General features: G+C 41.1%; 1 protein-coding gene and 3 pseudogenes across 1 annotated transcript; 2 read left to right on the top strand and 2 right to left on the bottom strand.

The window, feature by feature from the left end:
• Window positions 1-4,643: 4,643 nt before the first annotated feature.
• On the top strand, window positions 4,644-5,810 carry LOC146456023 (uncharacterized; annotated as a pseudogene).
• A 673-nt stretch (window positions 5,811-6,483) lies between these two features.
• On the bottom strand, window positions 6,484-11,235 carry LOC146456022 (uncharacterized; annotated as a pseudogene).
• A 211-nt stretch (window positions 11,236-11,446) lies between these two features.
• On the bottom strand, window positions 11,447-12,259 carry LOC146456021 (uncharacterized). The gene has a single exon (XM_085093635.1). The coding sequence runs from the start codon at window positions 12,257-12,259 to the stop codon at window positions 11,447-11,449; it is 813 nt and encodes a 270-aa protein (XP_084949761.1).
• Window positions 12,260-23,699: 11,440 nt separating this feature from the next.
• LOC146456020 (uncharacterized) overlaps window positions 23,700-25,724 on the top strand; it is a 2,272-nt pseudogene continuing 247 nt past the window's right edge.

Here is a 25,724-nt window from a genome sequence, read left to right as displayed (position 1 = left end):
GGTTAATTGGCCGCTAGGGAGGGGTGGGTGTAAATTCTGTTAAAAAACTCGAGTTGGGACTGGGTAGGAATCCGATGCTGCAAATGTGCAAGCTGGCCATAAAACCTACACGTTTCAAACCATTTGGCACCAACTGGCTGGACCCTACGTGCACTCTACCCTTCAAAGATTAAAGCATCCTATCTTCTTATGTGAAAAATTAATTTTACAACTGACCAGGCTCTTCTTCGGGAAAACTCCTGATTCTTCCAGGCGCGTCGCAATGTCAACTAAGAGCTCGTCTGATTCGTTCCCGGACTGGATGCAACAAATGAATGGCCGGTGAGTCCATAATATTGGTGAGAATTATTATAAAGGTGAATGTGGGATAATGGGTTGCTAAAAAACTTACCATTGTCTGCAAAATATACCTTCCAATCCAACCACAGCGGTAGATTTCAGTTCGGTATTTGCCTACGCTGAAATACGCGACATAATCACGTAATATAGAAGCTGTTTGGCGATAAACTATTTTGAAAATAATGGGAAGAGCTCGTGCAAGAAGGAGAAATCGTTAAAATTAGTAGCTCGCGCTTCCTCAACCGCGGAAAATTCAAAATTCAAAATGACCGTAATACCACCAACCGTTTATCTTTTGACGATTGTATCTCCTGTGGGCAATTTGAAATGAACTTGAAACGAACAAGTAACAGGGAGATCTATAATGCTATGGGAAACGGAAGGTTTGAGGGATGGAGAAAAAAGGTTTTCACGTCTCGGCCTATATGTACCCTTTTGAAAGCTGAATTACTCCACGTGGACTTGCTATACGAGAGACTTGCAGATCTGGAGACCCGCCAGCATAAGTTTGAGAGACAGAATGAAGAAACATTTTCTTTTCAGGCTGGGGAAATCAAAGGACTTATTTCTGATAAAAACAGCGAGATAAGGAAATCTAGAAATGCGATTGATTCTAATATTGAGGAGGTGAAACGAGAGATCTGTTATCTGATAACACGACGAAAGTCATTAATTTGTTCCGAAGTTTGCAAAATGAGGCAAAAGCAAAGAACTCCTAAACTGAATAAGGTGCAACAGAAGAAAGCTATGAGAGGAAATGCAAACAACGCCTACCAACTGCGTAGAGAGCTTAGAAGTTATGATAAGCTGGCTGACGAAAGGGAGAGAATTTATCGGAAGGATCTAATTTCACAGAAACAGAATTTAAGGCAAAGGTGTAAGGCTAACGAAGTCATTGTTGAGAAACAAAGACAAAGAGACAATTTACATAACTTTATAAACACTTCTGGCGATAAGGACATAAAAACTCTGCTTGATAGGAGCAGAGGATTTGTCCCAATCTGTACCAAACCTTGCTCCTCCCAGAAGTTGCTACTAGATTTTAAGAGGCAGACGGAGCAGGCTTTGTTAACTTTTATTTGCAAGGTTACAGGTCAAAGTAGAATAAGTACACCTATATATAACTTTAGAGGGACTGGGAAAAGGACCAGTAAGAGATCTGTTAGAAGCCAAATTTTAACCAATATAAGTCATCCCAATCTTAGTAAGGGTAACCGGCAATTTATTTACAGCTCCTTGAGATTAATTGATCGTTATAAGGTAAGAGCTATCAAAGTACAAAGATCTGTTTTTTCAGTTGGCAAGTGCTGGGGAAGAGATAACTTAGTGTTGGAAAATTTAAAACTTTTTTCTAAAAAAAGTGATTGCATACTGAGGGAGAGTGATAAAAAATTGGGTTGGTCCTTAAATTCTTTAGGATGGTATGAGAAAGAATATAAACGACAACTGAAAACCGATTTTTATTCTTGGGTTGGGGATGTAAGCAAGGAGAAAGAAATAAAACAAGTGCAGAAGGGAGTTGAGGGTAATAGTAGACAAATTTAAACAAATTTTGGATGAGAAACAAATTAGAAAGTTTAATTTGAGGGTAGTTAAAGACTATACCTTGCCTAGTTTAAATTTAATGCCTAAGGTACATAAATTGACAGACCCTGCTTCTACGCAAAATGAGGGTCAGCTTAAGGGAAGGCCCATTGTCACAGGACATAGTTGGTGCACTTTAGAAGCATCTAGGTATCTACAGCAGAAATTTAGGGAGCTGTTAAACAATTTTATTGGGTATATAAGGCAACATGGATATCAGAGCACTATTCTAACAGGAAGTACCGATTTATTAAGCATTTTAAGGAAAACTCATTTGAAATCCGGGAGAAATTACTGCTTTGCTACTTTTGATTTTAAGGATTTATATACTAACATTCTATTTGAGGATGCTAGTAAATGCTTGCATGAGGTTGCCTTGCTAATAGGACTAACTCAAACAGAGATAGATTTCTATTTGGACCTGTATAAGTTTTGTAACGAATGGAACTATTTTAATGTGGGAGGAGAATTATTTAGGGAATTAGCATGGGTTGTTATTTTAGTAAAGAGATTAGTGAATTAGTTTTACTATATTCTGAGTACAAATATCAACTTGTTTCTGAGCAAAGGGATATAGAAGTTTTAGCTCGCTACGCTGATGATGGTCTAATGATATTTTCAACTTGTAACAGTAACTACATTATTAATGAAATGAAAACACTAATGCTATTTTATCCAAGCAATTTAATTATTAACGTGGCAGTAAACCGCGCAAATTGCAATTATTTAGATTTAAAATTGTCCTTTGATGATGTTAGCGACAAGTACAGGAAGGTTCATTTTAGCACTTATTTTAAGAAGTTCCATACTTTTTCTTATCTTGATCCTAGTTCTAATCATCCACAGTATGTACTTAGGGGATTAATTAGGACTGAGTGCATGCGCTATTTCAGAAATTCTTTTTTAAAAAAGGATTATATGAATACTATAGGGATATTCAAGTCACGGTTGCTGAAATTGGGGTATAAGAAGGGTTTCATTGACAAGGAAATCTTATCTTTTGAGCAGGTTAAAAACCATATCAGGGATAAGGGAAGGGATAGCAATTTTATAAAAGACCAGGTGCTAGTACCCATAGTTAATGATAAAAGTAATGCAAACTATAAACAGATGAGATTACTGTTTAAGAGGGCAAGGGAAGGACTCCTTATGGCTAATTCTATATTTTTGGTGAACCAAGTGTTGCCTAAAATGAAGAATTTAATAAGCACTAGGAGATTACTACATAAAAAGTTAGAGTCTCTAAAGTTTGGGGATTAGCCAGAAAACAGACTTCTTGCGCTAAAGAAGTATTGTTATTTAATGTTATAAAGTAATATTTGGAGAGAGGTTAAATAGAGGAGATGTTTAGTTTACAAATGCAAAAGAGGCTGTTTTAAGTCTTGTTTAATTTTGTTTAACAATACCAAAAAAAGATTTAAAATATATAGAAGAAGACAGAAAGAAAACTTTAGCACAAGGCGATTTAAAGAAATCTCTGAGCCAAAGTGTTATCTTAATGTTAACAGCTTTTATTTTAGTAAACTCCAGAAATTATCTCCATTTTGATATAGTATATAGTGTAGTAGTGATAGCTAGTAAAAACGTGGATTAGATGAAAGGGTGAGGGAACCAGCAGGGCTATGTTTAGAGAAAGCAGGTTGCAACAGGACTTTTACCTTATGGAGACACTTAAATGTACACTCTGATAGATGTTCTTTACCATTTTTCGAGAAGTTGATAGAAACAATTTTTAAGCTTATTTATTTTAAATGAAGGAATTTGGATGATTTATGTGGAGAAATGCATTTATATGGGAGGTAAAGTTGTTATTTTTAATTAATTCAATTTGGAGGCGCGGTGGTGTGGTGGTTAGTGCGTCGGACTTTCGATCGGACGGTCGGAGGATCTGAGGGTCGTTGGTTCGAGGCCAGGTTGGTCTCTTCATTGCTGTGTTGTTTCCTTAGACAAGAAACTTTGCTCCACATTGTCTCTCTTCACCCAGGTGTATAAATGGGTACCGGCGACATACTGCTGGGGGTAACCCTGCGATGGACTAGCATCCCATCCAGGGGGGAGTAGCAATACTCCTAGTTGCTTCATGCTACAGAAACCGGGCTAAGCTCCGGCCGTATGGGCCACTTAGGCTCTTGTGCGACTTTACCTTTTACCAATTTTAACACATTGAAATTAATCGGCTGTGATTCTTGTTTGGTTAATGATCTTATGGGTTATACATTTGGGATTACGCATTTGTAGTTTACAGTAGTTAATTATAAAAGATTACAGAAAGGTTGTTTATAGAAAGCTAACAATACTAGGAAAGGCTTTCGGGCCATGATGCATCTCCCGGATCCATCGCTAGCTCTGTCATGTAGTAACAAATTCATTGAGAAAGTGAAAGGCTACAAGGGGTAACTCGTGCAATGTTCTTCTACAGTCATATCCAATATCTATATGGACAGGGGGCTGACAGAACAGACCCAAGAGAGAGAGAGTAGGATCTTAGGTCAGACATGGTCCGCCATATGCTAGGACTTTGGTCCGGTCATATGGATTGCATAAGCTGTTTTTTATTTTTGGCGCGACACTTTTTATTTTTGGCACAACCTTTTTTACCTTTTGGTATAGCAGGTCACCGCTGAGTAATCGCAGTTGCATACATGTCGTTCAACATGGCAGACGTAAGTAGCAAAAGATTTGGTCTGTTTCCTTGTCTTTGTTGTTGAATCGCTATCTATATGCGTAGCAGTTATGCCTGCATACACCCAGCTCTACAAAATGGAAATATTGAACGTACAGATTTGGTTGGTAGGACTTGGCTACAACGAGATATTGTTGTTCTTAGGTTACTGCACGGTTGTTTCTTGAGCATACGTCAACTAAAGAGACTATTGAGACAACGTGTACTTGGAAGGAGAAGAAACTGTTCAACTCCTCAACAGATCTGTGATTCAATTGAACAAGAATTACGTGGCAGTGGAAGTACGATTGGGTATAGGCAGATGACACAGAAATTGCTACATGAGCATGGTATATCAACAGATAGGGAGACTGTTCGAGGACTGCTTAAAATATTAGATCCTGAAGGGGTTGAGGCAAGGTCGATTAAGAAGGAGGGAGTACAAAACAGCTGGACCAAACCATTTATGGCACATCGACAGTTATGATAAGCTTAAACCTTTTGGTTTTTGTATACACGGGGCAATTGACGGTTATAGCAGACGTATATTATGGTGAGAAGTAGGCCCTACGAATAATGATCCCTTTGTGATAGCTAAGTACTATCTTGACTGTGTTAGACAAACAGGAGATATTCCAAAGATAATAAGGGCAGACTGTGGAATAGAAAATGTCAACGTTGCGTTTTTACAGCGTTTTTTCGGCGATCATGATCAAAGTTTTTGGATGGAAAATCTTCATCTAATCAACGCATCAAGTCCTGGTGGAGTATGCTTAAGGGAGGATGTATGGACTGGTGGATTCGTTTTTTCAAAGATCTTAGAGATCGTTCATTCTATCTGGAAGATGATGACATACAACTTGAATGTCTCAAGTTTTCTTTCGTACCTGTGATACGTGAAGAACTGCACAAGTTTGCTATGCAGTGGAATTTGCACAAGATAAGACCATCAAGAAATGAAGAATCTCCAAGTGGACGACCTGATTTGCTCTACTTTATTCCAGAAAGTACCGGGGCAAGAGATCTCATGAATTTAGTTTCTCTGGATGATATTGAGATTGCCGAGCAGTTGTGCTCCATCAGAACTCCAGAACATGGTTGCTCAGAAGAGTTTTTTGAATTGGTATCATTTATAATGCAGGAAGAACATCTTACAATGCTAACAATACCAGAAGAAGCACTGGTCCTGCTCTTGACATTAATAGATCACATTATGGATATGTAACATTAAGCGGGTGACATGGATTAACACGAACTGGGAACTAAATGAATTATTCACATAGTTTCCAAAATAATTGTTAAATTGCTGTTGTTAACAGTAGAGAGAACTTTTTCAATTCATGTTTACTGTTTAGTTTTTGTAGTTGTTTATCATCCCCAAACTGAAGATGGCAAAAGTATTTACTCTGAAAGGTGTCTAATTGTCTCGCATTATTTATTTACAGTACTTTATGTACTTGTTGCCTAAATATTGGCTATCATTTTGGCAAAATGATAATATTCATGCAGTTCTTCAGGATCATGGGCCAATGTGCATATGTGTAGAAATATGCATACCATAAAATCCCACTTTAAAGCCCTTGCCTTGTACAACTTCATAGGGGGTTTTGGGTGGGCTTATAAACAGGGGGGCTTATAACCGAGGGGGGGAGGGGGGGGCTCTACAGTGGGATTTTACGGTTGGACAAAAGTTAATGGATCCTGAGTTGGATCATTATCGACCACAATTGCCAGATTTCTAACAACATCCCCAAGACCAACATGTTTTGATATGGAGCCAGACCAAATTCACTACTGGTGCTCAGTAATGTGCATGTCATAAATTAGACAAGTTGATTCGCTAGTAATCATCTGGTACATTTCAAATTCTTGACTTCTTTTATTCAGTGGTTTCGATTTTATTTTTTCTTGGCGTGACTGTGAAAACCAGCAACAGACTGGCTGCATGACATCCAAACAGGATAAACATTGAAAAGGGAAGGAAAACGGGGAAAATTAAAAAAATCGGGGACTCGCGGGGGACACTGCGCACTTTCCTTTTCCTTCTCGTTCGGCGTGATGGATACTTCACAATCTTCAATGTCTTGGAGATAATCACTCCACCGAGATAAAACCAGGCTTTCAGTGACCGCTTTCGTTGATCCAACTGGACTTAAGGTAACTGTGAATAAGCTTTCAAAGGCTTCTGTAGTAATTTCCTCAGGTATGTAACAAAATACACTCCGAAATGCATCAGGGTGTGTCTTTATCGCTTAAAGAACTTCAAGTGCAGAGTCCCTTTTGGAAACTCTCCAGAGGTGGCATGGCTCGTCCAATAACAAACCACCGTGCAGTTGAATCCACACCAATGTCACTCAATGCTCGTACTGGTGTCAGGGTTCCTGCGAGGTCAGGAATGGTTTGTAAGGTACCTTCGTTCATGAGTTGCGATGCCTCCTCTGGACTCATGCATTTCAAGAGCGCTTAAAGGGTTGACTGCAGCACAGGGTCGTAGACATCTTTCACTGGAACAACCACTTTGGACAAGTCACTGTACATGGCTTCGAACATGAATGGTGAAAGAAATCGTGGCCCAGGTCCCCCATGTACAATGGACATAGCAACAATCAGTCCTGCTGAGAAGTAATCATCCTCTTCTAAGCACTTGGACTGGAATGACAAGAACTTATGGTCCACAGGTCCACAGAACAATTGTGAATCATGAAGGTACCAGAGGACTAAGGTTAAGAATTCTCTCATAGGTCCACCTAAGTCAACTGCTCCCTCACTAACACCAGCCTCGTCAGTGAATTTAACACAGACTTTGTTGGCAGGTGAAAAGGATTTACGAGACAATGCTGGTTTGGTTCCCTCCCACATAAAATTGTGTGAAATGTTAAACTTTGATATGCAGCTATCATTGATAACTGTAGCCAAACCACTAAGTATCTCAGAGATATTAATGTCTTCAGCACCACCTGCATCAGATTTATTCTGGATGTTATCAACGCTATCCTCATCTCCATCACTATCAGAAAACGATGCATCATTTCTGTTACTTGTGCTGGCTGTAGTATCGAGAAGTGAAGCATAATAGTCATCTAAACATGCTGATCTGAAATGAGAAAGAAACATACCAAATATGAGCCATTGCAACATTAAGTGCAATGTAAAGTACACTGTAAATGATACCATAAGCACTGTCTGATAGGCAAGGGCAAGAAATTTTTTTGTTGGGCTAGCCATTTACCCCACTTCAACAACAGGAGGCTTTAGTTTCATGACCATAGACTTTTACACGCGGTGGTATCAATTAATGAAAATCAATAATCAATTTAATCAATAACAATTAATTGATTGGCATTGGAAATCAATAAAAATCAAAGTCGAGCAGTTGAGTGCATTTCTTTTTTATTGATTTTCATTAATTATTGATTTCATTGAAAACTAAAATAAAGTAAAATAACCAATAATAAACTAATATTAAAGTGTGCTTTTCTAATTAGAACACTAATCTGAAAGTGACCAAGTTGCCCGCGATCATTACAAACTTTCAATGCGTTACCATGTTCACTCTTCTTTTTGATACTAAGAATACTTCCACCTCCTTCACCATGAAAGGTTTCCTTACACTACGGAGAATATTGAAACCATGATGTCTTGTTTAGACATATTGCATTTGCAAGGGATCAGTTTTGGCTAGGAAATGTGAGCCTGGTTTTCATTGTCACACAATCTGTTATTGATTATCTATATAATCAAAAAAAATCAATAGCAATTAACTAGTCCTGGTGAGTGAGTATTGATTTTTATTGATTGGAAATGTAATTAATGATATGTAAATATAATGAATGGAACAGTTGAACCATTCTATTATACGTACCTGTTTAATATTTGGGATCAAATTCTGTACTTTGTTGTACAAATTATCCCCTATTATTGAGTATTTGGAAAAGTAAAAACGAAAATGCCTTGAATTTCATCTATAATTTGGTTAACTCAATGTTCTCCAGAAATTTGGTTGTATCTGCCAAGTTCAATCATAAGTTTGTGATTGCTTATGCATAATTTAATTAAGGTCCCCTTCTCAAAGGACAAAAAGTTATTAGTAAAATTTGTTCACAAAGGAATACTCACTGGGAGGTCTGTCCTTCATTGTGTGTTCCATTATTAGCTTCTGCGTTTGCATCAAGATCAGGCATTGTTTCTGCACTGCAATTGGCCATGTCTCCAAATCCCTGAAAGTGCACTTGATCATCAGAATCTGACATTACAGGAGTGTGGGAAGACTTTATCATCAACATTGTGCATCTGTCTGAGACGTCACAGTTGGCCAGAACAATCACACCTAAGGGATCACGAAGTGGGTCTGCATGACCCAGCCCAATCATACACGGCAGACATTTTAGCATCTGATGGGAAGTGCCAGGAGCACAAGCCCATGGTCAGGTGTCTCACTTTAATGATTACAAAATTGGTTTCTGGCTCTGGAATAACTCTGGCCTCTCTGGTTTGCTGAAGTTTCCTGGCACTCTCTTTTTGCTTGTCTGCATTTAATGAAGCATTGAATGCTTCATCCTGTTCCAACTTCAATGCTTCTCTTTCCTCAGTAGAGCCAATCAATTATGATGTATTTTTCTTGACTACATGTACGTTGTCAAAGAGCATGTCTGCCAATAAGCTTTTACCTTCACTACTGTAATCAAACACTTTCTGTGACTTTCTGAGAACTTTATGTGCTTCAATGTAATTGTTAATATTAAAAAGAAGCTCCTTTCCTCCAACATTAACAATCACTTCAATCTTATTACCCTTGAAGTTTGCTAGATCAAAGGCCATTTCGTCCTCTTTCCCAAAATCAGACTTCCCATTTGGGAAGAAAAGGCTTTTACAAGTTTTTAGCAAGTCCTACTTGGTAGTTGAGAGGGATAAATCTAGTTGACGACTTCCTCCTCCTTTGGCAAGAGGAACCAGAACATAAGCATCCTCCTCTTTCTTGAAATGTTTCCACCTGATCTACATCTTTTTCAATTTTTCAGACTTTTTTTTCTGAGTGGGATGGCTGAGTTCAGTTCCTTTTTTGGAGGAACCACATTTTTCCCTCTGTTTTTAGCCCACTCATAGGCATCAAGCAGTCGTCTCCTTTTGGTTTTACTCTCTTCATCTTGCTCTGATGAGAACGAATTGCAGAACCCTTTGAGGCTCACTATGTCCCCAGCTTTGGTAGTAAGTCATCATCTGCATTCCGTATTGCAGATACATCCATCTAAAAAATAAAGGAAGCAAGGTAAAATTCAGTTACCGTAGAAGACTCAAATGCAAGATCAAGGTGCATTATTTATAATTACATTTTGAAAATTGTGTTTAGGGTTAAGTATGGGTTAAAAAAAACGACTCTAGGAACTTAGGAAGGTAGGTTATTGTCATGGGTAAATCCCACGTCCCCACCGATCAGCTGTCAAATTCTATATATCAGCATTGTTTTGAACTGAGCAGTTACAAAAATGTCAGATGGAACAGCCGATTAATGATTATTAATGTTCTGAGTAAGTTAAAGTAGAGCCCAACGAGATCGTAAACAAATTGGACATGTGCCCGCAACTCTCTCATTTCTCGCCACTTTAAAGGATTCATAGGTGAAATGGAGATTGAACAGGGATAATAGAGTCATGTACCTAGATGCAGAGAAAGTTTGGAGGTGAGAGGTTTAATTTGAAAGTCGTGGCTAAGAATGGGAGTCGTCGTTCCATGAAATTTGAAGGTGTTCTAAAAAATTTCAGTTGATATACGATAATTTAACTAGTGAAAAATAAAAAAAATGAAGAAAAGTAGATGACACTAATAAGGCTCCGTACTGTAACGTGTTCGTAAGAAGAACAGAGAAACAGATCACAAGCAGCTAAAGAAGAACTTCGTTGTTTAATCCCGGTAAAGCAATACAAAGGTAAAACCGGAAAGCATGGTCCGTTACCATGGTACAAGGTGACGTCAATATCGACCTGAAGTGATACGCTAAATAGAGTACGATCAATATCGTTGCATCTCCCTTTCTTTCACAAGAGTAAGCAAAACAGAAATAAAATAGCAAAATGTCACTGTCCGATAAAATTAAATGAAAACTTGTCATGTCCGTTCTGAGTGAGGCTGATCTATGACTGAGAGTTCATATAGCGGATTGGTGGTCTGACAACTCGTCCGCTTCGTGTTGTCATCACAGGTGGTGAAGCCGGTTTGCTCTGTGCAGATGATACCGGTTGCTCGACTTGTGGGTTGTCTGCCTGCCGCACTGGTGCTGTGCTCTGCTGGATACCGTTGCTCACAGTGACGTTTGAAGTGGCAGGTTGTACCGACAACTGTTTCTCACATGCACTTGGGGTGGCAGGGTTGGCTAAGGTTCTGGGTGGCAACAACACCTCGACTTCACTGTTGCACATAGCTTCTTGTGTGCGCCTCAGATGTCTCCTATTCCTTCTATACGCTCGTCCATCCTCTGTCCTGACTTGATAGGACCTAATGTCGACTTTCCCTTCGACTCTAGCTTGGGTCCACTCCTTCTTCCCGAACTGTGTCTTTTGAGGCTGGATTCGCACTACGTCTCCTGGGCGTAACTCCTCGAATTCTTTGGCACCTCTGTTGTAGTGCATACTTTGCTTAGCCTTCTGCAGCTTCATCTTCTGATTCACATCCTCTGGTATCTTCGGCTTCAGTAGCTGGTTTGACGTTGGAAGTAGAGTCTTCGTCCTTCTGCTGAATAACCGCTGAACAGGTGAAGTGCTTAGCGTTTCTGAGGGAGTGTTCCTCCAGGCTAGCAGTGCCAGATACGGGTCTGGCTTCAAATTGGCGGCTTTCTCTAAGAGAGATTTCGCTGTCTTCACCGCATTCTCAACCTTCCCATTTGACTGAGCAGAGTTCCTTTTTTCTAGGGTGAGTTTTGTGACAGAACTTGCACCTAATCAGCGGTAGTGATTTGTTTTGATTCGCAAACTTCTTAGACACGAAATGCTTAGACTTTAGGTTCCCTGTCGTAACGGCGCTAACTTCTTCTGTCTGAGTCATCTCTTTGAGTTGTTTCGATGTGGTTTCACTCGCATGGCAAATATCAATGCACTTGTTTAGCGTTAGTTTGTTCTCAGCAAGTAGTTTTTTCCGAGTTGCGTTATCTGTGATACCCACGACAACTCTGTCTCTGATCATTCGATCTAGCATGCTACCAAAATTGCATGTTTTAGCCAGCGAACGTAACGTTGTAAGAAATGAATCAAATGACTCACCGACTTCCTGCACTTTCTGATTGAACACATAAGCTTCATAGATTTCATTTGTCTCACCAATGAAGTAAGCCTCTAGAAGCTCTATTACTTTTACCACGTTTGTCTTCTCTTCATCGTTTGCGAACGGCAAACCATCGTATATCTCCAAGATGTCAGGTCCAATATAGGTCAACAGTGTCGCCGTACGAAGCTCACTTGTTTGGGTTCGAAGGCGCGAGGCGATCTCATAGTTCGTCCACAGACGCTTGAAGCGTTTCCAATTGACTGCAAGATTCCCTTTCAACTCTAGTTTGGACGGTGAGGGGATCGTTAACTGAATAAACTGAGGAGCTGGGAGTAATTGTGAAGCTAGTGGTTGAGGTGCTTGCAGGGCTGGTGGAGCTTGTTGAGAGTCCGGCGGCGATTCTCCTTCTTTGTCGCCCATACGGAAGAATTAAGTCGCTATTAAACTTCACTAGGTATTCCAGGCGATTGTTCTGAAAGGAGAAATCCCGATTCTGACACCATGTAACGTGTTTGTAAGAAGAACAGTGAAACAGATCACAAGCAGCTAAAGAAGAACTTCGTTGTTTAATCCCGGTAAAGCGATGCAAGGTGTAACCGGAAAGCATGGTCCGTTACCATGGTACAAGGTGACTTAAAAATCGACCGGAAGTGATACGCTAAATAGAATACAATCAATATCGTTACACGCACATTTTGGTATTTTTTAGCTTTGAAAGTAATATTTTCCAACAAGTGAAGGAAGAAATATTGCGGTTCCACCGCGAGGTAAAAGGACCAACTCGAAGTCAAAACACACTGAGCTCAAAATCATGTGACTTGCTATCTCATCTGATATCTGAATGTATGCAAATGCAAGGTACAATAGGGCTTTTCAAATGGTGAAAATACTTCATGAAATTGTGAAGTGATTGTTAGCCAGGGTGAACCTTAGCACTATGTATACTGATTAAGGTTTAAAGATCAGCCATGGCTTCCCCAGATAAATGATACTGAGTGCAGTACGTTATGTTAAGAAGTATACTGACACTCACGGTAACAGTAGCTTCAGGGTATATAAATCCGTCTTGATCGTTTTGTTCCTCGTGAAGTGGTTCCATGTTTTCAAAATAACTTAGAGCAATAACATCAGTGTCTTGAGGACTGGTGAAGAAATTGACAAGGCCACTATCTGGTGTCAGAAGTTCTCTTTCTATGATGGACAGTTCTTTCATGTCTGTTACCACATCTTCATACCACTTGTCTTTGCTTTCATGGTCATCTTTTGCTACTTTGCCACTGGATAACTCTTTTACCATTTGCAAGTATATTTCACCTCCACCAGTCAATTCATCTAGGGAATTAGAAACCTGATGATCACCTTCGTGCAGAAATGACACGAAGCAATCATCTGCTGATGTTGTTTCACTGTCGCTTCTTCGAGAATTGGAAGAAGGGCCCTCAAAACAAGATCCAGGGTATAGTTGTGGCATGGAGCATTCAAGTTCTTCTTGTGCGTACTCTGTGGTTATTGACTGCACTAGGTCGTCCATTTGGTTTTGAGATGAAGCAATTGCTTCAGCTATTTCAGATTGATAATTTCACCCGCTCTGGATAAATACCAACTCTTCATCATGGGAAACTAATGGAGTTTCAGATAAGGTAGATCTACTTCACTTGAAAGATCCTTTTGGACGTCCTGTCACCTTGGACATTTTAAGTGGGTATGTACTTGTATCTTTCCTGACTGTATTTCCACAACTGAATTTGTCTTCAACCATTGCTGCTCTTCATCTTACAAGGTAACTGGATATAGCAAGAAATTTAGAGAAACTAATTGACCCTATCCTGATATGAAAATACAATACGTCAGGCTATGGAGTGACAGCACTGGCACCCTTAGATGTAGATATCTCAGAACACTAGCACAGTAAGCGAAGGATTTTTTAAGTTAAGTCAGTGCCATTGGGGTGTCAGGATCTTGGGAACATAAAAGCTCTATTAATTACTCTATTTTACGATTACCAAACTACCGCAGTCATGTCTTCATTTGTAAGTTTCTGTCAAGTTTATGTCACTTCATAACTGACTAAGTTTGGTAACTTCTTGGTGGAAGATGGTTAAAAGAATTTTTCAGCACTGCTTCAGTATTCTGGAACAATACCTTTTGAAAACCACTGGGGGTCACATGAGCTAACCCCTTGCATCAACTGGCAATTTTCCCATTTGATTTCACTTCCACTTTTTTCTGCATTTGATATGAGACAGTTGATTGGAATTCTTTAATCTTTGGCTGTATCTTTATCTTTGAGAAAGAGCTCATTTCAGGTGCTACTGATGCCTCTGTTTGTAAACTTGCAAGGTATATGTCTTTCCACTTTTCAGTGTCTCACAGTATTGCTCCCATAGTAGGAGCTTAACACCTCTTGTGTGATCAACAAGCGTTGCTTCTTGCTTTTGTAGGGTCAGATTATTACGGGTTGTTTTGAAATATGTTATTCTCTTGTTTATTGCCGTGCTATCACCCTTGTTCCAGGATTAAAGGAGGAGAAGGTTTCAGCAAAGGCTTGGGTTGCTTGCCGTCCTTTGCTCATTTCCAGTACAGAAAAAAAAAATGGCAGAAAGCAGAAAAGGTGTTCTTTGTTAGGCTTACGAATATTCGTCAAGTTTTTTGAAATGTAGCCTAGAACTGAAGCCTGAAAAACAGAAAGCGGTTCACTCTTTAGTTTATGAAGTGTTTCTGAATATATGGACTTTCATTCTGTACTTGGTTATCTTGCCGTTTGGATCATTGTCCTTGTACCATGAGAACCATAGAAGGTCTCTGTGCTCCTCTTGGACCTTAAAGGAATGTAACATTTTTTCGTTTCTGCTACCATAGCTACTGGGTTTTGACGAAAACGCAAAAGCACCCGAGTAGGTTGTTTGTCGTGTTGGGACTGGATAGTAGGAGCTAGTTTAGGGATATTCCATTGCATTCAGCAGCCGAGTCGAACACGATGCAGACTTTGTCAGGCTGTCTTAGGTGATAAACACCAAAGTGTGTTAGGTGCCAACACGGTTTTCCTGGTTTCATGTCTTCTACTGGAACTTTTTTTGTGTGGTCATTTTCAAAGATCTTCTGCATGAAGGCAAGGTATGGTTCTTTCGTGGCCGGTTTCCTATTTAAGGTACAAGTTGTGGACTTGAGCCATTTCATATTATTCTAGCCGCTGCTGGGAAGATCCTTGAGACCACAGCGTAGAGGAAGGGGTGCCTCTCAGCTACCATTTTTATCCTTCACCATACCATTATCCATAATCTTTAGAAATCTCCTATCCTCAGTGATTCCTGGCTTGTTATCATTATGCGTATGAACGAATATGGTGCGACCCAAGCTTTCGTTGAAAAGGCTGTCAATAAGGGGTGTTGCTTCTTGTTCTTTCCATGCCGTGTTTGAGGTGGAAGCGGTTTGGACAGAGTGGGAGAAGAAGGCGGAGATTTCATCCGGTTTGTGGGCACCATCCGGGCGAGTATTTCCAAGTACTACCCAGCCTAGGTATAAGCACTGACTCCAAGATGTATTTCTGGGTCCATTGAGTGACTAGTGGACCTTGTGAAGAGGAGGGATATCTCCTGCTACAAGCAGCAGAATCTCTTCTTGTTTGTTGAGACTTGGAATCTCATCCACTATCTGGCGTAAGTCTGGGGGTACCCGTGCAATTTCTGGGGTTGGAATCTCGTTGCGGTTGTTTGTAATCTCGTCACACTCTGTAACCATTGGTAACTGATACTTGAAGCTCTTGTCCAGGGATTCTATAACCAGTCCTTCTGCACGTCCACCTCGGGTGTGTTTAACTCTGGAACAGGTCTTGATGGTGTATGCAGTGGCCGTACCTTTGATATTTAGCTTCTCAAGAAGTTTGGTTCTTGCTAAGGAGTAGTTGGTTTGGTCATCTATGATTACATAGGGTTTTTTTAGGTTTTGATCCTGTCATTGGATGTGCTCTGCACATAGACATCAGCCAAACATATTTTTGCGCAGAATTGGCCACTGATTGGCCTCCTGATTTTGGACCACATCTGTTAGTTACCATCGGAGGCTCTGTTCCTTGAGAGTTCCCTGTTGCCTGCTCCTCACCATGCTTCCTCTCCATCTTAATGAATACCCGAGTGTCTTGCTTGGGTTCGTTGATATGAAGCGGTCACATGCCTGTCACTGTGGCATATTCCGCATTCCAGAGTGAAGGTACAGTCTTTGGTGCTATGAGTGGACAAAGAAACAGCGGAAACAGATGTGGTGTTATGCTTCATGTAGCAAGTCCATGCACTCACAGGACGGTTTACTTCTTAGTTCTCGACAGACTCTCAAGGGGTGGAGCCTTTCTTGAAGGAAACACCTCTTGCTGTGATCGTTTTTGGTGGATTTTACTTTTTCAGCGGGCTTGGGGCTTGCGATGTCTGTTTTGAAAGTTAATATGGCTTATTCGTATTCCGAGATCTTATGGACTTAGCAGGGTTACTATCCCGGCAAAGATTTGCAGATTTGTCAGATAGGGGTTGTTCCTTTCCCACGGGACTTCTTGAATAAACTGCGTTAATTCTTTAAAGGAGGGATAGTCCACATGATATTGTGTTTTTTGTGCTTAAGTGAGTGTCTGTGCCATCTCCTTTAGAGGTCTTCTGGAAGTTTAGTAGAGAGAGGTCTTAGATAAGGTGGTTCATTGATAATTTTTAGGCCCCTTAATCCTCCGTTGTTTTTCGCGCATTGTAGCTCTAGCAACAAATCCCCAAATTCTTGAAGTCATTTGTCTTGGAATCCCATATTTGGAAACAAGTTAACCTTTGCGATACCCTTCCCAAGGTTCTTGCCTTTGCACGAGGCGTTTGGATTCGTTTGTGGTGCACACAATAGTCAAGGAGAGCTGTTCACTGGGGCTTAAGTTTACTCCTTTGATTATATCATCAAGTGACCCCTTCCACGTATGGTAATTCTCTGGCCAGTCATCTAATTTCTCTATCCTGTTTTACATTAGCTCTCTGCATGCCATGAATTCAATTTAAGGGCCCATGGCTGGTTGAACTGGGGTGAGGGCTGTTTAAAATGCTGGCGTTTTGGTTAATCTTGCTGGGAAATGGAACTTCCAGTTTGTAGTCTGGTTCTAATTTGACCTTTGTTTCTGCCTCCTGCTCTGAGTGGTATTTTTGTTGTAAGTCTTCTGTCTTAAAAACGTCACAGGGAGGAATAAATAGATCTTGCAAATCTAAATAGCCCTGAACACGTTCTTTGGGGCTTGTAGATGGTAAATCAAGGATGTGAGGTGGTTTGTAGTGGACAGGGCCAGCTGACTGATTTTATTCTTCCTCAATGGTGATAGCCTTTGCTAACTCAATTGCCGCTTCTTCATCCAGATGCATCGCTTCAAGTCTGGCCTGTTCATTTGTCTTACTTTTAGCTAAAGCAAATTCTTCTTCTTCTATTAACTGGGTTGAGCGCAATTCAATTTCAATGTTTTTGCAATTCGGCCTTTTTTATGCAGCAGCGGCTTTTGCCTTTGCTCATAGTCACGTGAACGTGACAGAGTCAACAGATCCTTTTGACAAGCTTCTCATCGATTGTGCCTCTAACAATAAACTCTTTAATTGCTCATCGGCATCATTCAACACACTGTCTAAGAATTCTTTATGGCTGGCTGCAGTTTCCCCCAATTGTTTTCGGTCTTCAGTGATTTTGCCTGAACTAACGCTAGCAGTTAATTCTTGTACAGATAAAAGTGTTGACCTGTACGCATTGAACATTGCTTCTCTAATTAATTGCCTTGCGAATTTCTTCCACAGACTGTTCTGGTGTCCTTAAAATCCTTATGTGACTGAAGGATCTCTTCTAGAGGTCTTTGAGTTGATTTTCGGTCTCTACTAATCTATTCTGTATTATCTTGAACAATGGCTTCTTGACTCTTTTTGGGCGATTTGTTCCTGTCCTATCTTCAGCATGGTCATCATTCTATGCCATTGTTGAACTTGCGACCCCAGATTGGTCCTCTGACTCTGGTAGCGAACTTGTTAGGGTGACTGACCTCCAACAATGTCTCCAATGACATGCTCCATGGCTTCAAGCAATCAACTTCGTGAACACGCAGCAGCAAAGTTATTCGCTTTTATTGTTCCGCTACCTCAACCGATATTTAGTCTTAGCCAAGAAAGGGCAGTATAACTAGCAAAGATTAATCGTCAATTTTCTTGTCAGAATTAAACCCATTTATTGATCGAAATCGTGACCATGAATGTGGTCAAAACGGAAAGAACTTTCGTGGCTGAGGTTGATTGGAACTGGCAGGGCATTGTTACAATGATAGTTATATTTGGGAGGATGATGTTGTTTAACAATATTGTCCAATCATACGATACTTATGGACAGGTAATATTTAAAAAACTTCAAAAATGTAAGTGGTGTCTGGGGCGGAAATTACAACAAGTTTGTTAAAAAGATTATTCTTGTGCGATGATTGTTGTGCCTTGGTGTGATGGCACAATTAGCATTTGTAAGGTGGTATTGATATTTTGGACAATCTGGCATTCCTATTTGTCTGCCATGGCACTGCACATCACCATAATATGTTGTGCAGGAACGGGTTCATCTTTCATCTTTTTTGACAGATCATGGTCACATTTCCTTACAGTGTGCTTGTATCCGCAATCTCACGAAACGACAAAACCGATCATCAAACTCAAGTGATAGTGATAAGGACTCTCCAGAGAAGAAAAAAGCAAAAAGCCAAGACTCTAGAGATGAGGCCAAACACCCTTGCGAAGATGAAATGTTGACAGCACTAAGCATGTCAGAGGATGTGAGCAAAACATTAGAACAGATTCCAGCTTCAAAAACTGGACAAAGTAGAGAGCTCCTTAGAGAATGTTGAAACCAAGCTTCAAAATCTAGAATTGAGAACAGAGTGACTTGAACGACCTGAAATTGCAACTAAAAAGAACTAAAGGATTTTAAAGAACTTCAGAATGCCAACACCCAGCATAAAGAAAAAATGAAGTCGTTTGAGAATGAGCAAGAGGCCTGTGAAACAACTACGACAAATTTGAGGCAAATTTGTGAAAGAACTGAACATTTGAAAGGTGCAAGAATAGGACATACAGATAACGAGATGTGCTCCTTTTTCCAAAACGGAAAAGAAAGCCTTCATCTATTTTGGGAATGCAGCAAAACTTGTTTCTTTTGGAACAGTGTGTTTTCATGGATGCAATCTTGCAAAATTATTGACAAAGAGGATATTCTTTAGGCAGATACTTGTATGGGACTGAGGCGTACCTCCTTAGTCGTTCTCATTTCAAACTTGGAACACTCGAGGAAAGACACAGGGTGCCTTGAAGTTTAGTCAGATATGTTTTCCTTTCCCGGGCGGTACTTGACCACAAAGTCATAGTCCATCATACGGTTGACGATCCTTTTGACACGGATGGAGGTCATGTGGGTGGGTTTGTTGAACACACTTTCCAGAGGTTTGTGGTCTGTCACAATCTTAAAGGGTCTCCCGTACAGGAACAGATGGAATTTCTTGCAACCGAAATCACCGGCCAAAGCTTCTACCTCGATCTGGCTGTACTGTTTCTCTGGGTCTGTGAGGCTCCGACTAGCATACTGCACGACTCGCCAACACTGCTCTTCCGGTTATCTCTGCGTGAGGGTTGCGGCCAGCCCCACAGGGCATCTATCAATGTGGAGCTCGTGTTCCGCCTGGGGATCAAAGTATGCTTGGAACGTATCGCTACTAAGCATGTCCTTGAGTTCCTCGAATGCTTCAGAGTGTTCTTGCTTCCACTCGAATTTTCCCGTAACTAGTTCACCAAGTTTGCAGGCAGCCTTCTGATACCGGCTGGCTTCTATGAATCGTGAACTATATCTGACTGTGCAGAGGAATGAGTTAAGTTCCGTGGCATGTCTAAGGCATTCCGCCGACTTTATGGCTTTCACCTTGTAAGGGTCTGGCGATGCTCCATCTTTCGAGAACATCAAGCCATAGTAAACCACGCGACCTTTGTTAAATTCACATTTCGCTTCGTTGAATGTCACATTCTTTTCGCAACTTTTCTCGAGGAGCGCTTTCAGGTGTGCATCGTGTTCTTTTGTGTCACACCCATGTACAATGATGTCATCACTAATGTTAAAGACTCCATTTAGGTCGTGCGTCAATTCCTCCCTGACGGTCTCTTGAAATATCTCTGCTGGTGATCTTGTGCCATAGTTCAGCCTCTTATATCTGTACAGCCAATGTGAGTCGAAAATGTCATAATGTTCCTCGAGCTCAAATCAAGCTCCAGTTGGTGGTATCCCTTGCTCATATCCAGGTGCGAAAACACAGTTGATCCGCTAAGTTCATTGACCACGTCATCTATCGTGGGGTGCTGGGTGTGTCTGCAGGGTATTGCTTCCTTTGCCACGCACATGTCCACGTTCAGGCGTATTTGGCTCTGATCCTTCTTGGGGGTAACCACAGGTGGTGACATCCATCCCTTTGGCTCGCTGACCTTTTCAATGATGTCTTCGTTAATGAGTTGTTGTATTTCATCTTCCATCTTTTGACGTACGCTGAACGGTTGTCGGCGTGGTCGCGTTGCGACCGGCTTAAAGTCGGGGTCTACATTGAAATCGACCAGAATTCCCTTTAGCTTTCCAATTCCTTGGAACCTGTCCTTGAATTCCTCTAAGATTTCTTTTACATTGTCGGTTTCTTCAAATTGATTGCTTTCCTTTGCAATTGCGTTGGTGTCCCGAATCATTCCAAGGTCTCTTCTGTCTATGTAACTAAGCAACGGTGTGGTCTGGGTATCTCCTTTTATTAGCTTCCGCGTGACCACTTTCATTTTCGTCTTAGATTCTGTAAGCGCTTCAAAACAACCCAGCACCGGTGGCATGTTTGCCTCTGAAGCAGCCCCGGGCGGTTTTATTTAGCATCTTGATTTTCTGATCTTTAATTTTTTATCCAGGCTGAATTTCTTGAACGTTGACTCATCTATAGCGTTGACCGTAGCACCGCTGTCAGGTAGTACCGTGACGCCAACGCCACTAATTAGTACTTTCTTTAGGGGCCTATTGTCCGATGGTGCCATAGGGTTTACCTCTTGCAGCATGCACGTGGACCCTTCATCACTGCTGTCAGACGACGTGTCAGATTTTTGCTTGTCTGCTTGCCCTAGGTCCCTTGTGGCCTTAACTTCTTGCCTTCTTTTACACCATTTCGCAAAATGGTTTCTTCTCCCGCATCGTGTACACTGCTTTCCAAAAGCCGGGCATTTTCTTGGTCCACCTTGGTGCGGCCAATGTTTTCCGCAGTTAAAGCACAATTTTTCCCTACCTCGGTCCACTGTGATTTTATCAACTTCTTGCTTGACGGTACCATCATTTGGCGCTTGACTCTCTACTTTCGTAGCGTGTTGATCGGCGCTTTTGAGGTCTCTGGCGTATTTAAGAGCTTCGACTAACATTAGCTGGTCTTGTAACAACTTTCTAATCACCCTCTTCGATTTACCATTCTCTATCATAGCCATTAGTATCTCAGTATCTAACCAGCCTGCCGGAAAATAACAGTGTTCACCTTCTGCTGTGAGCTTAGAGATGAACGAATCCCAGGTTTCGTCTTTGCCTTGTTTGATGCAACGAAATTTGTGTTATTGAACAGCTGGTTTTGCGATTCTTTGAACTTGTTTAGTAGCGCATTGATGGCTCCGTCCAGATCCGTTCCTGTGTCACCAAGCTGTTCAAATATATCGAGAGTGCTTTCACTAATCGAATCTAAGAATAACGACTGTTGTTGTACCTTGTCTGTGATGTCGTAGGCTTTCAAGTGGCTGTCTTTGAATCGTTTGGCATATCTTACAAAACGAGCATAGACATTTTCAGGGTCTTTCCAAACATCGAATTCGGGAAATTGTTTGTATCCAGTGTTGACGGCCATTCCACCTTACACGCTTAATCAGGGGCTACCGTTAATGCCCGTTCGGCGTTCCGCTTATACTAATTTACATAGTGCAAAACGTGAGAATATACATTGTGAATACATAATGTTCGCGCCACTCCACGCGTCCAGGCCCTCCACGCCATCACAGTGTCTATCAAACATCTCAAACCAAATCGGTTTCCAACAATGGATCTAATGGTTCTCATAGTTAGTCTTCATTAAACAGCACTAATCAGTCATCTATGTCAAACACTCAAACTCCTCCTGTCACCAAACTGATAACTAAACATCCCTTCAATCATGAAAATACTATATCCCCAGGAAAACAAAGCTTCAAAGCCACTACACCTCCTTCAACAAGTACAACCACCCAAAACAGAAACGTATGTGATCTGCAGGTAACGTCTTCAGTAACATCCTCTGTCCCAGTCCTGGCTCCAAGAAACGAGACATAAAGATTATCCAAATAAAGGAGTGTCGCTTTTGGTTGTTATTTGACCCCTTATTTTACTTAACACGTAAACAATTTTTTCACCTCTGATTTTATCTTGTTTGAAACATTTTTACCACTTGTTTGTTTTCCCCCTTTAACAACAGTCTTCAGGTGTGGAAAGTAGGTGGAAGATCTGGTTTCCGTAAAAGGGCGAAAATATTTCGCTCACATTTGTCTCACTTTTGTTATTGTTTTCCGTTTTTATCTTTTAAGGTGCACTCAACTGCAACACCAGGCTCGTCGTCTTCTTTTTTAGCAGCACTATGGTTGTTGCAAAACAAAACCGAGATGAGAAATCCCTCGTGTTTTATGGGTAAAAATATGTCATCAAAAGTGTGCGACCCGATGACATTGCCACTTCAAGAAATCACAAAAAGTAGGCGGAAGCTTAAAACCAGCTACTCACACCGCCATTACTCATCCCATATCCCCAAGCCAGCAGGTGCCCTCATCCGGATTTATTTGGGTGATTTTGTACCGCCAATAATGATGATGATGATGATGATGATGATGATGATATACATTCCCCAAAAGTGATGATCCCTTTATTTTGTACCTAAATTAACTTAGATTTTAGTCATTCGTTGTATTAACCTCGAAAGTGGACCGCTTTTGTGATTCAGAGTCGAAAAAAATAATTTTGGTTGATGCGACACGAGAGCCAACCTTGTTTTTAAAGCGCGAGTGTTCCGCGCATTTTTGTTTTTAGTCCCTTTAGCTGCAAAGAGACCTCAAACACTTTGCATGCAATGGAACTGTTTAGGTGTTAAAGTGAACAAATTGGTCAACAATAGGAACGCAATGTTCCTGTTGTTGTAATTAGGAACTATTTGTTCCTATTCGATGTGTTCCTTTCTACTTGATTTGTTCCCTTAAGAAGTGAAAGGGAACTCAAGTTCCGAATTAATTTCTGCGATCAGGAAATTAGGACCAAGTGTTCCTAGTTCCCTTTACTAAAAGAGAACGGGAGTTCCGATAACTTTATTTTTTGGTCCTTTTTTGCAAAAATAAGTTCCGATCTATCCTGCAAAGGAACTTATCACTCCATCATTATTCCTATTAATTGAAAGTTCCTTTCTTACTAAATAGGAACTTTTGTTCCAGATTTGAAAAGTAATTAGGTATAGCATAACTGAGGGTCAGTGAATGCACAAATTAGTTTTTATAGATAAAGTCACAGGATGAATAAGTTAGGGGAGGGGTCGGGATGATTGGTGTGGGACAATTGATGGTGCAAACGTGCAATGTATTATTAACGTGCCAACCATTTTTTTTTTATTTATAAACAAAAATCAGGTTCAGCCTGCTTGTCTGTTTATTGGGACATGCACAAGCTTGTCGTGTGCAAGCATGAACTTGCCAGGACTTGTCCAATTGTCTCGAGTCTAACCAAAAGAACACGTTCGGGCAAATATCTTGCATAGACGATTGGGATTGGCTAGTCAAATTGATTGGTCTCGAGAGAGCAAAGCTGTATACTGAAGGTAAGCCCGTTGGAGTTTACGCGCATTTGCAGTCTTAGCTTTGACGAAAAATGAGCAAGAGCCAAGAGTTAGTCAACTGGTCAAAATTGCCAAATGCTTTGCCCAAGCCGAAGAGACTTCACTTAGAAGAAGATGAAACACACGGCCTTTTTTACTGCCCAGTTCAAAATTGTAGTCACGATGGATTCGCAACCCAGCGAGGATGCAGAAAACATGTAAAGAAAAAGCATGCATGGTTCTATTTTTTCGATGAAAAGCCCGACAACAAAGATGCCAAGGAGATCGAGTCGACTGTCTCTGTTAAACAAGAGCCCCGTGAAAACATTTTGCGCACATCAAAAGACATTCCATCTTTTGATAATTCTAGCGTAATTGCCAAGCAACTCTACACCTGGCTAAGTGGTACTGGAGGAGGATGCAAAAGCGAGCGTCAATCCAAGCAAATAGTCAGCAGGTGTTTAAAGTTTTTGAAGTTTTGCTGCGAAGACGACGAAGAGCTCACATTTGACATAATCGACTTTGGTTTGTGCTCACCGAATCTCCTTTTCAAATTTGTTGACATGCTGCAGGACGAATGGAAGCTTGGTCACGCAGGACGACTGGGTTACATCGACGCAATTGGGGAAATGGTGGACTTCAGAAAAGTAAACGGCGCGTCGAAATCGGTGATAAGCAGTCTTTGTACCACAGAGATCTACTTGAAAAAGGTGCGTCGAACAGTTTCAAAAATGATGCGCATTCAATGGAACGGCGAACTCGACATAGACACGTTAGAGGCTAAGGGGCATTGGGCATCGTTAGAACAACTCTTGGAAGCGGTCGGGCGTTACTTGCCGCGCTACGAAAACGTGCTTAAAACGTGTAAAGAAAAACCGCGCGCGGTGTCGCCTTTGGATTTATCGTTTGCCACTAAATTTCTCGCCCTGTATTTGTTTATCAAGGTGAAAGGCTCCCGGCCAATGACCTATCAGTATTTGACTGTGGAGATGGTAAACAATGCCAAGACCAACGGTGGATATATCAACCAGAAAATGTTCAAAACCGCGGGAAAATACGGCTTCGACTCGCTGTTTCTTACGGACACGAGCATGCAAGTGCTTGAAGGTTTCATCAACCACGTTCGTCCTCTTCTAAAGCCCACATGCGATTATGTTTTTGTAACAAGAAATGGAAGGCAGCACAGAAAACTCGGAGAATCAATGAGCAAATTGGTTTTTGACGCAACAGGCAAGTACGTTCACCCCACGCGCGGCAAATAGTAGAGACCGCCAGCTCGTTAAAACTGGGCAGTTCTGCGCAAAACGCAATCTCCGAAGATCATAAACACACTTCTGTAGTTGCTAGGGTACACTACCAAAAGCAAAGATATCGCAACGTCGCAACGAAGGCGCACGCGTTTCTCGAGGAACTGCAAGGCGACAAGGGCACGGAACTTGACAAAGATGTTCGCGCGCGTCTCTCTGACAAATCTACATCTTCGCAAGAACATGACGAAATATCAGACGGCTCTAATTCTACCGACGAAGTGGAAACAGTTCAAAAAGCCCCACCCCCTGATCGCCAAGCCGACAAACCACTAGAGAAAACCTGTGAGAGTGCCGTAAAAGTTAAAGGAAAGAGCTCTTCGAGGAGAACAAGTTTACTGTTCACGGAGGAGGAGGACAAGTATCTTAAAGCCGGGATCAAAAGGTATGGTTTTGGACAATGGAAAGCTATCCTTAGAGACGTCGATTTTCATTTTCAAAAGGGAAGAACAGCCAACTCGTTGCTATGTCGAGCGACGCGGCGATTCTATAAATATTCAAAAAAGTAAATGGTCCAATCAAAGCAATTTGCTGCTTTAAATAACGAGCAACTCTAGCATTCGATCTCTTTTGCTCCTGGACGCCGACGCGCTAGCATGGACAGCCTTGTCGATAAGCACCCCGAACTAACTTTACGAGATATCAAGTTGGCAGGCGAGTTTTTGCAAGGGATGTGTGC

The sequence above is a fragment of the Pavona decussata genome, unplaced genomic scaffold (assembly GCF_977016875.1).
Source record: "Pavona decussata unplaced genomic scaffold, jaPavDecu1.1 SCAFFOLD_262, whole genome shotgun sequence".
In the NCBI taxonomy this organism is placed as follows: domain Eukaryota; kingdom Metazoa; phylum Cnidaria; class Anthozoa; order Scleractinia; family Agariciidae; genus Pavona; species Pavona decussata.
Note: the sequence above shows the minus strand (reverse complement) of the source record. Positions and strands in the feature narration are given on the sequence as shown.

Excerpts from the sequence above, each read along its gene's own strand:
- LOC146456021 (XM_085093635.1), bottom strand. The coding sequence starts at position 12,259 with ATGGGCGACAAAGAAGGAGAATCGCCGCCGGACTCTCAACAAGCTCCA.